At 33.5% G+C, this 13,018-nt stretch overlaps 4 protein-coding genes and 1 long non-coding RNA gene across 5 annotated transcripts in view; 4 read left to right on the forward strand and 1 right to left on the reverse strand.

Moving 5' to 3' along the window:
• Positions 1-1,606, forward strand: part of LOC101496677 (probable arabinosyltransferase ARAD1) — a 3,582-nt gene extending 1,976 nt beyond the window's left edge. The window contains exons 3-4 of the mRNA XM_073369742.1: positions 1-343; positions 1,062-1,606. The exon at positions 1-343 is cut by the window's left edge and continues 9 nt beyond it. Of these exons, the coding sequence (XP_073225843.1) occupies positions 1-343; positions 1,062-1,238 (520 nt within the window). The 3' untranslated portion in view covers positions 1,239-1,606. The remainder of the gene's footprint in view (positions 344-1,061) is intronic.
• Positions 1,607-1,869: 263 nt separating this feature from the next.
• Positions 1,870-4,342, reverse strand: LOC101497543 (14 kDa zinc-binding protein). Its single transcript, XM_004505242.4, has 6 exons — positions 4,193-4,342; positions 4,022-4,114; positions 3,139-3,225; positions 2,658-2,805; positions 2,338-2,455; positions 1,870-2,239 (listed from the first exon to the last, which is right to left on the reverse strand). The coding sequence occupies exons 1-6, from the start codon at positions 4,222-4,224 to the stop codon at positions 2,172-2,174; spliced, it is 546 nt and encodes a 181-aa protein (XP_004505299.1). The 5' UTR covers positions 4,225-4,342; the 3' UTR covers positions 1,870-2,171.
• Positions 4,343-4,425: 83 nt separating this feature from the next.
• LOC101497213 (sulfiredoxin, chloroplastic/mitochondrial) lies at positions 4,426-5,951 on the forward strand. Its single transcript, XM_004505240.4, has 5 exons — positions 4,426-4,560; positions 4,675-4,841; positions 5,262-5,295; positions 5,504-5,597; positions 5,693-5,951. The coding sequence occupies exons 1-5, from the start codon at positions 4,488-4,490 to the stop codon at positions 5,706-5,708; spliced, it is 384 nt and encodes a 127-aa protein (XP_004505297.1). The 5' UTR covers positions 4,426-4,487; the 3' UTR covers positions 5,709-5,951.
• Positions 5,952-9,239: 3,288 nt separating this feature from the next.
• LOC101498093 (DNA-directed RNA polymerases II, IV and V subunit 3-like) lies at positions 9,240-12,289 on the forward strand. Its single transcript, XM_004505243.4, has 3 exons — positions 9,240-9,811; positions 10,291-10,528; positions 11,717-12,289. The coding sequence occupies exons 1-3, from the start codon at positions 9,363-9,365 to the stop codon at positions 11,987-11,989; spliced, it is 960 nt and encodes a 319-aa protein (XP_004505300.1). The 5' UTR covers positions 9,240-9,362; the 3' UTR covers positions 11,990-12,289.
• On the forward strand, positions 10,535-11,350 carry LOC113787184 (uncharacterized). The gene is made up of 2 exons (XR_003473644.2): positions 10,535-10,854; positions 10,966-11,350. It is a non-coding gene; the product is annotated as an uncharacterized lncRNA (long non-coding RNA).
• Positions 12,290-13,018: the final 729 nt, after the last annotated feature.

A 13,018-nucleotide genomic window follows, 5' to 3' on the forward strand; every position in this document is an offset into this window, starting at 1 on the left:
CTTTCAAATTCTAGAAAAAGAAGAGGGTGTTATAATTAAGCATGGAGCACAGTCCAGAGAGAGTCGGCGGGCAGCTTCGCAAGGAATGCATACATCAAAGTTCTGCTTACATCCTGCTGGAGATACACCATCAGCCTGCCGATTATTTGATGCAATTGTTAGCTTGTGCATTCCGGTGATTGTCAGTGATAGTATTGAGTTGCCTTTTGAAGATACTATAGACTATAGAAAGATTGCTGTGTTTGTGGAAACTGCTCCTGCTATTAAGCCAGGATATCTGGTGTCAATTTTGAGAGGCATGACCGCAGATAGAATCTTGGAATATCAGAAAGAACTAAAAGAGGTTGGTAGTAGGGCTGGAATAGTTTACTTTTGCGATAAAATTTGTGGGTGTTTTTACTACCTTTTGTTTTACTTTCCCTATTGCATTTTTATTAATATATCGGAAAGTATGACAGCATTAATACATAGTATGACAATTTTGTTTTTAGCCATTTCAAAAAAAAAAGTATGACAATTTTGATAGAAACTGGTTGACATGGCTACTTATAGCCAATAGTGCTTATGTTCTTTTTCTTCATCTTTCTTCTAAGTTTTTTGCATTAGTATACAAAGGTATGCTAATTAATGAGGAGATGGGGTTATGTGTAGTAAGTTTTAACTTTAGTAGTTAATCATTGTTTATCACGAATAAAATTTTGCTGATTTGTCATTGATTTTCTGTTATGCTACTTTATTGATTTGAGTGCATCTCTTTTGTGTAAAACAAGAATCCTTTTTGCTCACCTTCTCATCTGAGCTTGTAGTCCCTAATAGATTCATAGCATATAAGTACTTGTATAATCTTTATGCCAGGTTAGATTCTCATTGCTTCTTACCTGTATGTCGTTAGGCATGTTCGCCCTTGAATATCCTTGTCTCACGGTGTACTTATTCTTTCTGGTAGATGTACAAGTAGAAATGGTACAAAATTCAAGTAATGATTTCTGAGAATTTAGGGTTGAAGATGTCTTTCTAGTTCACTTTTTTTGATTATTTTTTATTTATTTATCTGGTGTCAGGTGAAGCGATATTTTGAATATGAAGAACAAGAAGGGACAGTTAATGAGATTTGGCGCCAAGTTTCGAAAAAACTACCCTTGATCAAATTGATGATTAACCGCGAGAAAAGGCTGTTTGCAAAGGAACCTGATTGCTCTTGTGTATGTACAAACCAGACTGCCATTAGAACCTTATAGCACTTATCTCACAATCAGATCAGCTTTGGCATCCCATGAACCTGAGCTCAGTTTTGACGGGACATTTTGCGGGGACGAGAAAATTAAGAAACTGATAGTTGTAAATGTTGTCTCTTATTTCTCATAAGGGTGACTTCCCAATAAAATTCCTGTACTACGGGGCTGGTATAATTGTGTTATGTAGATGCTGGACATAGCTTGTCATCTGCCATGTACGTGTACTCAACGCGATCTATCACTGTAGATTCCATGAACCTACATATTAGACTAGGCTAAGATGTCAGTTTGTATCGTGATTGTATTGTACAGGATAAAAAATAAAGTCATAATTATTTTATTCTTTATAATCGTAGCGTGCTTGGTCTTTCCCTCTTGGTTCTTTTGTAGTATATATGCACCGGTAGCTCTTTTATTTGTAACTCAAATTTATTTATTGCTTGTCAACCATAATTGTGTCCACCCTGTTAGTACTTAAAATCTCATAAGCAAAAACGAAATGAAGATTATGTTTTAAGATAGCGGTAGTGTTTGAATCCAAATGGTTTGTTTGAGTGTGGTGTTGCGTGAATATACCCACAAGAACTGCACAGTTAGCAATTGTTTGTTTAAACCAATCTTGAACTCAAAGATAGAGACTGAACTTGTTGGAAACTCTTCTGAAAAAGAGGCAACCGACCCCCCATGACTTTCATCACACCACTGTTCTATGTTACGGTTTCCACTATTTCATTTCGTGTAATCCCTTACTTCTACATGAGCATACTGATGTAGTTCATTCAGAGTTCTCTCTCTCTCTCTTTTCCCTCTCATATTAAGCATAGTTTAAAACATAATACAACCACAAAGCGGGATAAGTTTAGGTGTTTCAATAACAAAAAACATTCCACCTATTTCTAAGCTCCGCAGGAATCAACAATGATTAACTTTCAACCTTCAACCAGGTGGCCAATTCATCTGTCTCCCACCTAGGACATGCAAGTGCAGATGATACACACTTTGGCCTAATCAGAGTAATAAAATGGGGTTAGTGAGACATAGCAAACAAGATATCATACCATTATTAGAAAGGGAACAAGTTTTGAGAAGAAAAAGAACCTACAGGCACTCGCACCACTGTTGACAACAACACGAAATCCATCAAGGATACCTTCTTTCTCAGCGACTATTTTGGCGGCATAGAGAAGCTGACCCAATATTTCCTCATGTCTAGCATCAGCCTGCAAATGTAGATTTTATTTTTGTGCTTCAGCTTCAGATACTATGTAAGGAAACATCCAAATATCTCAAAGCTAACAAAAATCTCAATCAGCTAGAAACTGAAGAATAATGTTCTATTGCATCCTTGTTACCATAAGCTGGTCTACATATAAAAACTAAATTTTTAAGTTAATGTACATAAAGAACAAGATGATTAATGACCTTCCCAAGTTCTGTTAATCCATCTCTGAATTTTGGAATGACCAGAACATGCACCGGAGCCTGTGGACTGATGTCCCGAAAGGCTAGGACCTTTTCATCTTCATATACAATGCTTGAAGGGATTTCCTTATTTATGATCTTGTCAAATCTGCAAAGAAAAATTAATTAGATTCATTAGATGTATGTGTTAGAGAGAGAGAGAGAAACGGTACTTGAGGTCTTCAACATTGGTTGAATGCTTTGAAAAGTTTCTACCTTGCAATTAGATTGGTTCTCTCTTTTATTTTGTGTTCAATAACGATATTGTAATCCCATGCAAAAAAGAAGTAACCATGCATTTAAATTTAAAATCTATCAATGTTCTTTGATTTTGAATTGTCTGTGAAGTTTGTTAGTGATAATGGATTTTGAAGAGACAAAACTTGGAAGTTCCAAACATATTTCAGAAAGATAAACATTCTGCAGAGTTTAAGGTTGATACATTGTTGGTGCTCCACTATCAGCATTAACAGCAGCTGCTTTGGCTGCAGCTTGTTCATTGTTTGCAGCACTGGCACTAAATGGTAACCTGTAATGCGTAAGCAAAATGCCAACAAACATCAATTGACAACAAGTCAAAAAACTAAAGCTACTCCAAACAAGAGGAAGACACAAAGATAATAGCAAACAAACAGCATATATATCTCCAAAACAGATTCTGGTCATCAACAAGTTCTACCAAAACTTGGTATTGGATGACAATAAACATGTATATTTTGTGTTACCCCTAACAATGCAAACACTCTCAAACGATCCTTTCTAAGGTACCCATGCAACATTTTTGGAAATAGCTTTACAGTTTTAGTTTATTCATCCAGTAGTTACATCAACATTTTTTCAGTTATAATCCTCCAGTTCTCAGAAGAAAGGGACTCGGTAATCCAAGATTTGGCTGGGAGGTAAGTAACTTTTAGCTAATGATTGTTCCGGTCTAGGTTCAAATTCAGGTACTCCTGATCAATTTGTCTTTAACTGAAACTCAATGAAATAATGGTTATATATCAGCATGTTTGTTAACATCTTATTTTGGAGAAATAATGATTTTGACTTTATTTTTCACAAGCTACCTCATAGAGCTGCCAATCTGAAACAAGGTTATCCAAATATAAATTAGGTTGCAGAAGTTCCAATTTCTCACATTTGAAATATATAAAAAATAAATAAAAAAGAGAAACAGCTACACTCCTGAAAATGAAATGTAGATGATTCTGAATTCTCTATGCAAACAAAGTTTTCAACTTTTATTGTTTTATGTAATACCCGTCTCATTAAAAATACAACTTTGACCTTACAAAATACACATTATTCAAAAAGAAAAAGAAAACCTGCGAGATTGAATAGGAAGAACGGATTTGGAGAAATTGAAGTTGTTTGGTTTTACGACGAAAGCTCTTGCCGACACCAGTTGCGAGTAGTTCCTGCGCCAATCATTCAAAGCACGCACGATTCAATATTTCACACAACAAACACATAAAATGAACGAATAAAAAGTGTACCTAAGAAGAGAGAAAGGAACCATAGCTGCCATGGTTTCTTGAAGTAAGGGAAGTTGTAAATTTATATTTATTTAATTTTCTCTCGAAAATCTTTTAGGGGTACTAATTCAGTGTCAACGATCCTTCCGATAGTGCTTGTAAAGGAAGAATCTTGGCCGTTGAAAATGGTGGGTCATGCCTATGATGTAATAAATAGCTTACCACACATGATTCACATTCTCAATATTTTTTGGCCATAAATAATATAAAACCACACAACGAAAAGAAAAATGGGTGCAGAGAAAAAGAAAAAAAAATGGCAAATTTTGTTCTTAAGGTTCCATGTATTTTGAGGAGTTTTACTGTGTCTGCTTCATCCAGTCCTAATGGTACATCACACCCTCTCTTTCTTTCTGTTGATTAATTAAAATTATTATCTTTTGTTTTTCTTGTATTTTTCAAAATTTAAACTGAATTATTATTATTTAAAATAAAAAAATTAGGGGCTCCTTCTGGTGTTTCTGGAAGAAGTTCTGGTGGTGGTGGTCCAGTGATTTTGGAACTTCCTATAGATAAGATAAGAAGGCCTCTGATGAGAACTAGATCAAATGATTCAAACAAAGTTCAAGAACTCATGGATAGTATTAGTCAAATTGGTCTTCAAGTTCCTGTAAGCATTTGCTCTCTTTTGTAAATTTATATTCAAAATCTTAGTATGTTATTTAGTCTTTGTATTTTAGTTCTACTATTCTGAAAATGGGGAAAATTGTGTGTATGCAATCCAAATTTGGTCACTAGTTAGAGATGGCAATGGCATGCCTCTGCTTATTAAATTACCATTATAAATATGCAGACTGTTTGTTCTGATAATTACTCTGATGAGTGCATACATCTTTGCACTGTTGAATACCGGGGAGGTTAAGGGTCAGAAAAAAATGATTATGTTACTGAATTTAATATTCTGTACTCTATGATTTGTTTGCATTTTGTGGTGGTAAAACTTACAATTCATCCTCCTATTAAAATAAATTTCTCATTCATCAGAATATATTGATGAGCTTCTAATTGAAGTTCCTTTTAAGTGATGCAGATTGATGTGCTCGAGGTTGATGGAAACTATTATGGTATGTGCTTTTTTGAATTGTGTGGCATCATATGATATATTAATCTTATGTTTTTTGTATATTGCTAGCTCATCATTATCCCTATAAACAATTAAAACAATCAGTTGAAGGACTTGAAAGGTCTACCATTGAGGACAATCTTATTTCCAAGATCTATGATTACAGTGAAATCTCAATATATCTATTATATTATCATTGATCGTTGTAGGTTTCTCTGGCTGTCATCGGTATGAGGCACATCAGCGACTTGGACTCCCTACCATACGCTGCAAAATACGGCGTGGTACAAAAGAGACTCTAAGGTTAGTAAATACGTTTGCTAAATATAAATCAAAGCATCAGTGAATTGGATTCAGTGTCTCAATCGACTGATTGATTTTTGTTTCTCATCTTGTAGGCATCATATGCACTAAAACATCTGATCTTTTTATCATTTGGAGTTGGTACATGCCAATTACGATTAGTGGTTCTATTCCATGTTATGACAGGAGTCTCTTTCTCTTGCTTCTGAAAGCATATAGTGATTCCAGTTTGATCATATATATTATGGGTGTATACATATATGAAGATGCAAACGTTTCTTTTTAATGATCAATAATACATTGCACTGTTACTACTACAAGGAATACAATTCATTCATAATCCAGTTTCTGTTACTCCTTGTGCAAGTTATGTGTCATATCTGTAATTTCAACCTGAAATTCATTGTAAGAATGCAATATTTTAGCCAACTTTCTTTCCATACACCCAAAAGAGGTAAAAGGAAAAAAAATAAAAAGAACAAGAAAGATCACTATATGATCTGAGCTTAACTAGATTAAGCTCTAAATAAGGTTCATAGTTATGGTTTTGTTTTGAGCATGTAATGTTTGAATCTGACAGTCAAGTTATAGTTAATGTCATTCTCAATACATCCTTTGAGAATAAGTTGTGGTTGCTTACTTTCTCAATGTAGGGCTCTTATTTCTTCTCATGCTAGTTACAAATTTACAATCCAACACTTTTGTTAGGAGGCAAGCGAATAGTCTATTGCTGTTTTGGTCTAAAATAAATTCACTCTTCCAAAACGTTTTTTTGGGTAAATAATTGCAAAACTGATTTTAACAAAATTGATTTAGAACTGAAATGATTTGAGTTGAAAAATATTTATTTCTGATAAAATTTTAATGATAAATTATTATTTTTGAATTTGTCACTAACTCTCAATTTTTTGTTGTTGTTATAACTAGACAAGAAAAAATCACATTAGTGGTCACAAACATTTGTGAAACAAAAGCACTCCCCCAAGCATTGAGAACTAAAACACCATTCCAAACCCAGGGCCAATGTTCTTTTTGTTGATAGATTCTTAAAAAAGAGAGACTACACCACAAGGTCGGTCATGGAAGAGCTCGAGCATCATAAAAAAGACATAACTTTGGAAAGGGAGGGGGAACAACAATATTAGTTTGTTTTAATCTTAGTTTTCTGTAATGTATTTGGGGTAGATGAACAAACACAGAGAAGGAAGAGGAACTCCAATTTTTTATGTAGTCAAATTTGGCAACCAAATCCGCACTACAATTTGCTTCTCTATAAATGTGAATGACTGAAGCATCCCAACCCTAAACATGAATAAGACATGGGATATCATCCAAAAGAAGACATGAAGAATGGAAGTAATACTTTTATTGACAAATTCAACAACAAACAATGAATCCATCTCAAAGATAACAGGACTAAGATTACTCTCGTGCAACATTCATATCGCAGTAGAGGTTCCATGTTTCAGCCAATGTTTTGTTTTGCAACACTTGAGCTTTGAGCTTTTGCAGAGTATTCTGATATATTTTTTGAAATAGTAAATATAATTAGTTGTTATTTTGTTAGTAAATCTCTTGTTATTTCAACCTTACTTTTGTTCATGTTCAGACCACCTAATTAACTTGAGAGTATTGACATGACAAGGGAATACGCATAATCGATATTTATCTAAATTTATATCAAATTTGATGGAGAAATACTCTTTTTAATTCGGTATGAGTTTTCTTCAAAATTATAAGTTAGGGTGGAGACGACGTATTAATATGCATCTCACTAACAATTTTATATTTTTTTGTTTTGTTTTTAGATACATATATTCATTAATTTTATTTAATATTTTTAAATGTATAATTTTCTTTTGGTATATAAATTTTAATCTAAATTAAATTTTAGGTGCAGGTTATTATTAAATTTATTTAATAATAAACTTACTTAGATTTATAGATATTATCAACACTACTTTTAAATAATCTTTCAATACACCAAGATTAATCTAATTAATAATACGTTTTCCACGACAATACTATTACAAGTGTTTTGACGAGGCTTCTTGATACATTAAAGATAACAAAAATGCTACCTACACTCTTCACTTTACTACCCATACCCTCCTTTTTCAAAAAAAAAAAATAGATTATCCAAAATACCCTTACTTATTGTCTACATCTTCATCTTCATCTTCAAAACCATAATCTTCATATTTATCAACATCTTCATCTTCAAAACCCTAACTTTCTTCTTCATCAACATCTTCATCCATATCCTAAAAACCCTAACCTTCATTTTAATCATTTTAAAAGTACATTTACGTAAACTCAGTTCAAGTACATTTACGTGAACTCAGTTCACGTATGTTTACATAAACTCAGTTTAAGTACGTTTACGTGAACTCAATTCACGTACAACATGAGATTTTTACAATTTTACAATGTACGTGAACTTAGTTTAAGTACGTTTACGTAAACTCAGTTCACGTACACTCTGAGATTTTTACAATTTTACAATGTATGTGAATTCAGTTCAAGTACGTTTACGTGAACTCAGTTCACGTACAACCTGAGATTTTTACAATTTTACAACGTATGTGAACTCAATTCAAGTACGTTTACATGAACTCAGTTCAAGTACGTTTACGTGAACTCAGTTTACGTACAACATGAGATTTTTACAATTTTACAATGTATATGAACTCAGTTCACGTACATTCTGATATTTTTACAATTTTACAACGTACGTGAATTCAGTTCACGTAATGTTCTCAGATTTTGAAAAAAATTACGAACTCAAAAATAGAACAATAAATATGATGGGTGAGTTATGATAATTTTGTGATATGTGAGTTTTGAGTGGTTAAAAGTGGTGATGAAATAATGAATGAAGTTAAAGAATATTATAAATATGCAAAGGCAATTTGAGTATTATGTCTTTTAAAAAAATAAAGGAGTGTAGGTAGTAAAGTGAGGGGTGTAGATAGCAAATTTGTTAAGATAATAATTTTTTATTGGAAATCATATATATTTTTAACAAAAAAGTTTTGTATTTTATATTTTTAAGATGTAATTGCTAGACAGAAAGAAAAAAGAGTGTATCGATATTATCAAAATTTTAATCATAATAAAGTTAATTTCTTATTAGTCCATTCTAACTAAGATTCATCTATTGTTTATTAAAGACCGACTAAACCAATAGTATAAGTACATTTTTCAGTTAATTTTAATGTTAAACAATTATATAAATTATTTTTATAATTAACCATAACAAATCAAAAGAGACTCAAATTGCAAAACCTAAAAGTTTTGATGTCATTAGATCTATAACTTGATAATTAAAGTCCTATAATTTAACTACTATTCAATAAATTTAATAATACTAAAACATATTAATTTGCAAACATATAAAAAAAAACCCTAATTACTATTTATACAACCCTTAAAACGTGGGTTATGTTAGCACGTATCTACAAAAAATATACATATTAAACAAAGTTAGTATCTTTTTAAATTACAATAACTGTTATGATTTAATATTTTTTGGAGGAAAAAGGTGGAAAATTGACTTGTTCTGTACTGATTATTGAGTGTGTTTGGAGAGAAAAAGTTTAGAAAGGAATAGATGAAATGACAAATTGATCCCTAAAGAATAGAGAGTAGAGAAAAGTAGCAGTGAATATTGAGCAAGCACATTCGGGGGTTTGCGAAAGGGGTTTTAAGAAAGCCAACCACAACACACATTTCTTCTTCTTACGCTCTGCTCAACATCAAACTATGGAGGGTGCATCATACGCACGCATGCCTCGTGTCAAAATCCGCGAGCTTAAAGATGATTACATGAAATTCGAACTTCGCGACACCGACGCTAGCGTGGCCAACGCGCTTCGGCGCGTGATGATATCAGAAGTTCCCACCATCGCCATAGACCTAGTTGAAATCGAGGTAAACTCCTCCGTCCTCAATGACGAGTTCATTGCTCACAGACTCGGTCTCATTCCTCTTACAAGTGAACGTGCTATGGCCATGCGTTTCTCACGTGACTGTGACGCTTGTGATGGTGATGGACAGTGTGAGTATTGTTCCGTTGAATTTCATCTTAGGGTTAAGTGTATTACTGATCAGACACTTGATGTTACTAGTAAGGATCTTTATAGCTCTGATCACACTGTTGTTCCTGTTGATTTCTCTGCTGACCCTTCTTCTCTTGAATCTTCTGATGGCAGGTTTGCTTCCTCCTTCTTAAACCCTAATAAAATAAATTGTTTTTTTTTTCTAGAATGGGTTTTCTTTTATTTCAACTGGGTATTTGACTTTTTTTTTCCAAATGTGATTCTATGTATGGATTTTGTTTTAATCTCATTTAGGGTCTATTTGGATTGAATTATTTGAGCTTATCTACTCACATTAGCATTGATATTAACATTTGTGAGACTGTGTGGGAGAGCTTATGGAAACCTTTTATGACTTGTCTATAAGCTGTTTTCAGTTTATTTTTGTAAGACCTTTGGGATAGCTTATAAAAATAACCTATAAGCTTGACTTTACTTTACCTTTTGATATAAAAATAACCCTTTTGATGTTTTTTTTCTTCATTTTCAACTAGATGTTGTTAACTAAGTCTTCATTGATGCTGAGGGAGTTTTAATTTTGGATTTAATTGGAGGATATGTGTGATTTGAGTTTTTGTTTGTGTTGAATGTAGGGGGATTATAATTGTGAAGTTGAGGAGAGGTCAGGAGCTGAGGCTGAGAGCAATTGCTAGGAAGGGGATTGGTAAGGATCATGCCAAATGGTCACCAGCAGCAACTGTTACTTTCATGTATGAACCAGATATTCATATAAATGAGGATTTGATGGAGTCTTTGACACTTGAGGAGAAAAGAGAGTGGGTTGATAGTAGTCCTACTCGTGTGTTTGATATTGATCCCGTCACACAACAGGTTTGCCTATTCTCATTTGTTTTCTTAGGATTTTGGTTATGCACATTTCACTGATTTCATTTGTAATGCTGCTGGCGTTACTGTTACTAACCGTATACTTGTGCTCTTTGTTTTTTGAACTTTCCAAATACTTACCTGCCTTCTTGGTCTTGTGCTTAAATGGTCGTTTGATCATTGATCCATGTTTTTCTTTTTGAAATTATCTTAACATGCGTATGATGTTAATTAACTATGAGCTAATTTGTGATTATATTTGCTAATCATGAACATTATGTGCTATCACTGCAACCTTTTGAGTTGATGTAGAGTGGAAACTGCAATTAGAGGTACTTGTCCTCTTTCTGTGTTCAATTATGGACATTAGTGTTTGATGTTTTGAATAATGCTTCTTGTGGGAAAAGTAACCATTACTTTCCAATTATCTTCACTTCTCACAGTCACTCAAGAAGGGGCATCAATGAAAATACCAAAACTTAGGGTTGGAAAAATAAATGGGGGCAAACTGGGGCTTTACTCTCCATGAACCAACAGTGGCACAAACAATTGTAAGTGAATGCAATTTTGGCTGTGAATCACAACATGGCAGGAGTGACCTAAAAATCCTGATAACCTGAGTTTGATAGTGGCCAACAGCTGCAATGAAAATACCAAAACTTAGGGTTGGAAAAATAAATGGGGGCAAACTGGGGCTTTACTCTCCATGAACCAACAGTGGCACAAACAATTGTAAGTGAATGCAATTTTGGCTGTGAATCACAATGTGGCAGGAGTGACTTAAAAATCCTGATAACCTGAGTTTGATAGTGGCCAACAGCTGCAATGCGCCACAAGCCCACAACATTGCTAGACTTAGCAGGTCCTGAGCTACCAATTCCACAATGAGTCTCAACCAAGTCTTAGTTTTTTGTGATTTAGTATCAGATTTACAATCTTGCTGTGATAGTTTTTAGCATGTTGAGTATCATTATCTGCAGAAGATATCGATCCCATTTCTGCTGAAGCATAGCTTACAAAGTTTTCTTTAAATTGATATAAGTGCTGTACAAACTTCTATCTTATGTGAATTCTTAATAAAAATCCATTATGAGGTTCTGTTTGATTTGTAACTATATATTGTTCCTTCAAATGCATTATGTCTTGAGATAATTTATTTATCGTTCTGGATTTTCATATTTAATTTATTATTAGGTGATGGTGGTGGACCCTGAGGCATACAGTTATGATGACGAGGTGATTAAGAAAGCGGAAGCTATGGGAAAGCCTGGACTAGTTGAAATCACTGCAAAGCAGGATAGCTTCATATTCACAGTTGAATCTACTGGAGCAGTTAAAGCTTCTCAATTATTGTTAAATGCCATTGAAATTCTCAAGCAGAAGCTAGATGCAGTCCGGCTATCTGAAGATACAGTGGAGGCTGATGATCAATTTGGTGAGCTAGGTGCACATATGCGAGGAGGATGATTTAGAAGGATTTCAGACATGTTTTTATGGACTTGTTTGTTGCAAGTCATTTTTAACTGAACAGCTGGAATATGTGCTCTACCTCTTTGAACCAATGATGCTAACTGTTATTAGTAACTCTTGAAGATAAACTCAGGTTTATGGCTTGCTAGAAACAGTGATTAGCATTTTTTGAATTTTTTTGATTATGTGCGCACACTCAGTCACAGGGATGAGATTACATGATTTATTATAATCTCCCAAAGAACATAGGAATCCGATTTATTAAACTAATTTGAAGCTTTGGGTTATTAAAGTCAATAGTTGAACCAATGAGCCATGTTTTTATTAAAAATGTATAATTTAAATCTGTAAGATTTTATTTATTTCCAAGCATAAGAGCTTTTCCGACACTAGGTTCATACTCGATTGTAACATGTTTATGGTGCGCATAATATAATAACTAACTAACAGAGGGAGATGAAGTAAATGGTGTATTGGGAAAGCAAGGGTAGCTTGTTAATGTGATTTTTGTGTATGAAATGGTTTTGTACATCAAAAGACGTTTATGCACAGTATCAGCATTAGATGTAAAGCAACTTCGAGCCATTTAGGTTCATAATTGTATTGTTGGAGTAAAACATTGTTCGTAAAAGTTCTTTAAATTTTTGTGTGCCGTACGTGGAAGGTGGGATAAAAAACTCCTAAAATGTTCAATAGTTAGCAACATCTCATGGTATTTTTAGTAATGCCCTAAAAATAATGAACCCCACTGCTCCCTAGTGTAATAATATTGTAATAATGAATTATGATATCGATGTAATTTAATCTCCCCTGTATATGTGCAGTTGTAAACAAACATCTGCATAAAATTTTACAGTTTGATAATTCATAGACATACTAATCTTTATATATTAAGCAGATAATTATCATTTCTATTTTCCCTAAAAATGTTATCACATCTATTATGGACTACATTTGTTGGTATATTGATTTCAATACCCTGTGCCACCCTTTTGCTTTGTCACGAGCAGTCAATAGAACCACAAT

This window comes from Cicer arietinum, chromosome 6, assembly GCF_000331145.2.
Source record: "Cicer arietinum cultivar CDC Frontier isolate Library 1 chromosome 6, Cicar.CDCFrontier_v2.0, whole genome shotgun sequence".
Classification (NCBI taxonomy): domain Eukaryota; kingdom Viridiplantae; phylum Streptophyta; class Magnoliopsida; order Fabales; family Fabaceae; genus Cicer; species Cicer arietinum.

Coding starts and splice junctions, on each gene's coding strand:
- LOC101497543 (XM_004505242.4), bottom strand. CDS start 4,224: ATGGCAGCTATGGTTCCTTTCTCTCTTCTTAG. Junction 4,115..4,192: donor GTTCCTTTCTCTCTTCTTAG/GTACACTTTTTA, acceptor TGATTGGCGCAG/GAACTACTCGCAACTGGTGT. Junction 3,226..4,021: donor CTTCCTATTCAATCTCGCAG/GTTTTCTTTTTC, acceptor TACGCATTACAG/GTTACCATTTAGTGCCAGTG.
- LOC101497213 (XM_004505240.4), top strand. CDS start 4,488: ATGGCAAATTTTGTTCTTAAGGTTCCATGTATTTTGAGGAGTTTTACT. Junction 4,561..4,674: donor TGCTTCATCCAGTCCTAATG/GTACATCACACC, acceptor TAAAAAAATTAG/GGGCTCCTTCTGGTGTTTCT. Junction 5,296..5,503: donor GGTTGATGGAAACTATTATG/GTATGTGCTTTT, acceptor TGATCGTTGTAG/GTTTCTCTGGCTGTCATCGG.
- LOC101498093 (XM_004505243.4), top strand. CDS start 9,363: ATGGAGGGTGCATCATACGCACGCATGCCTCGTGTCAAAATCCGCGAG. Junction 9,812..10,290: donor CTTGAATCTTCTGATGGCAG/GTTTGCTTCCTC, acceptor TGTTGAATGTAG/GGGGATTATAATTGTGAAGT. Junction 10,529..11,716: donor TTGATCCCGTCACACAACAG/GTTTGCCTATTC, acceptor ATTTATTATTAG/GTGATGGTGGTGGACCCTGA.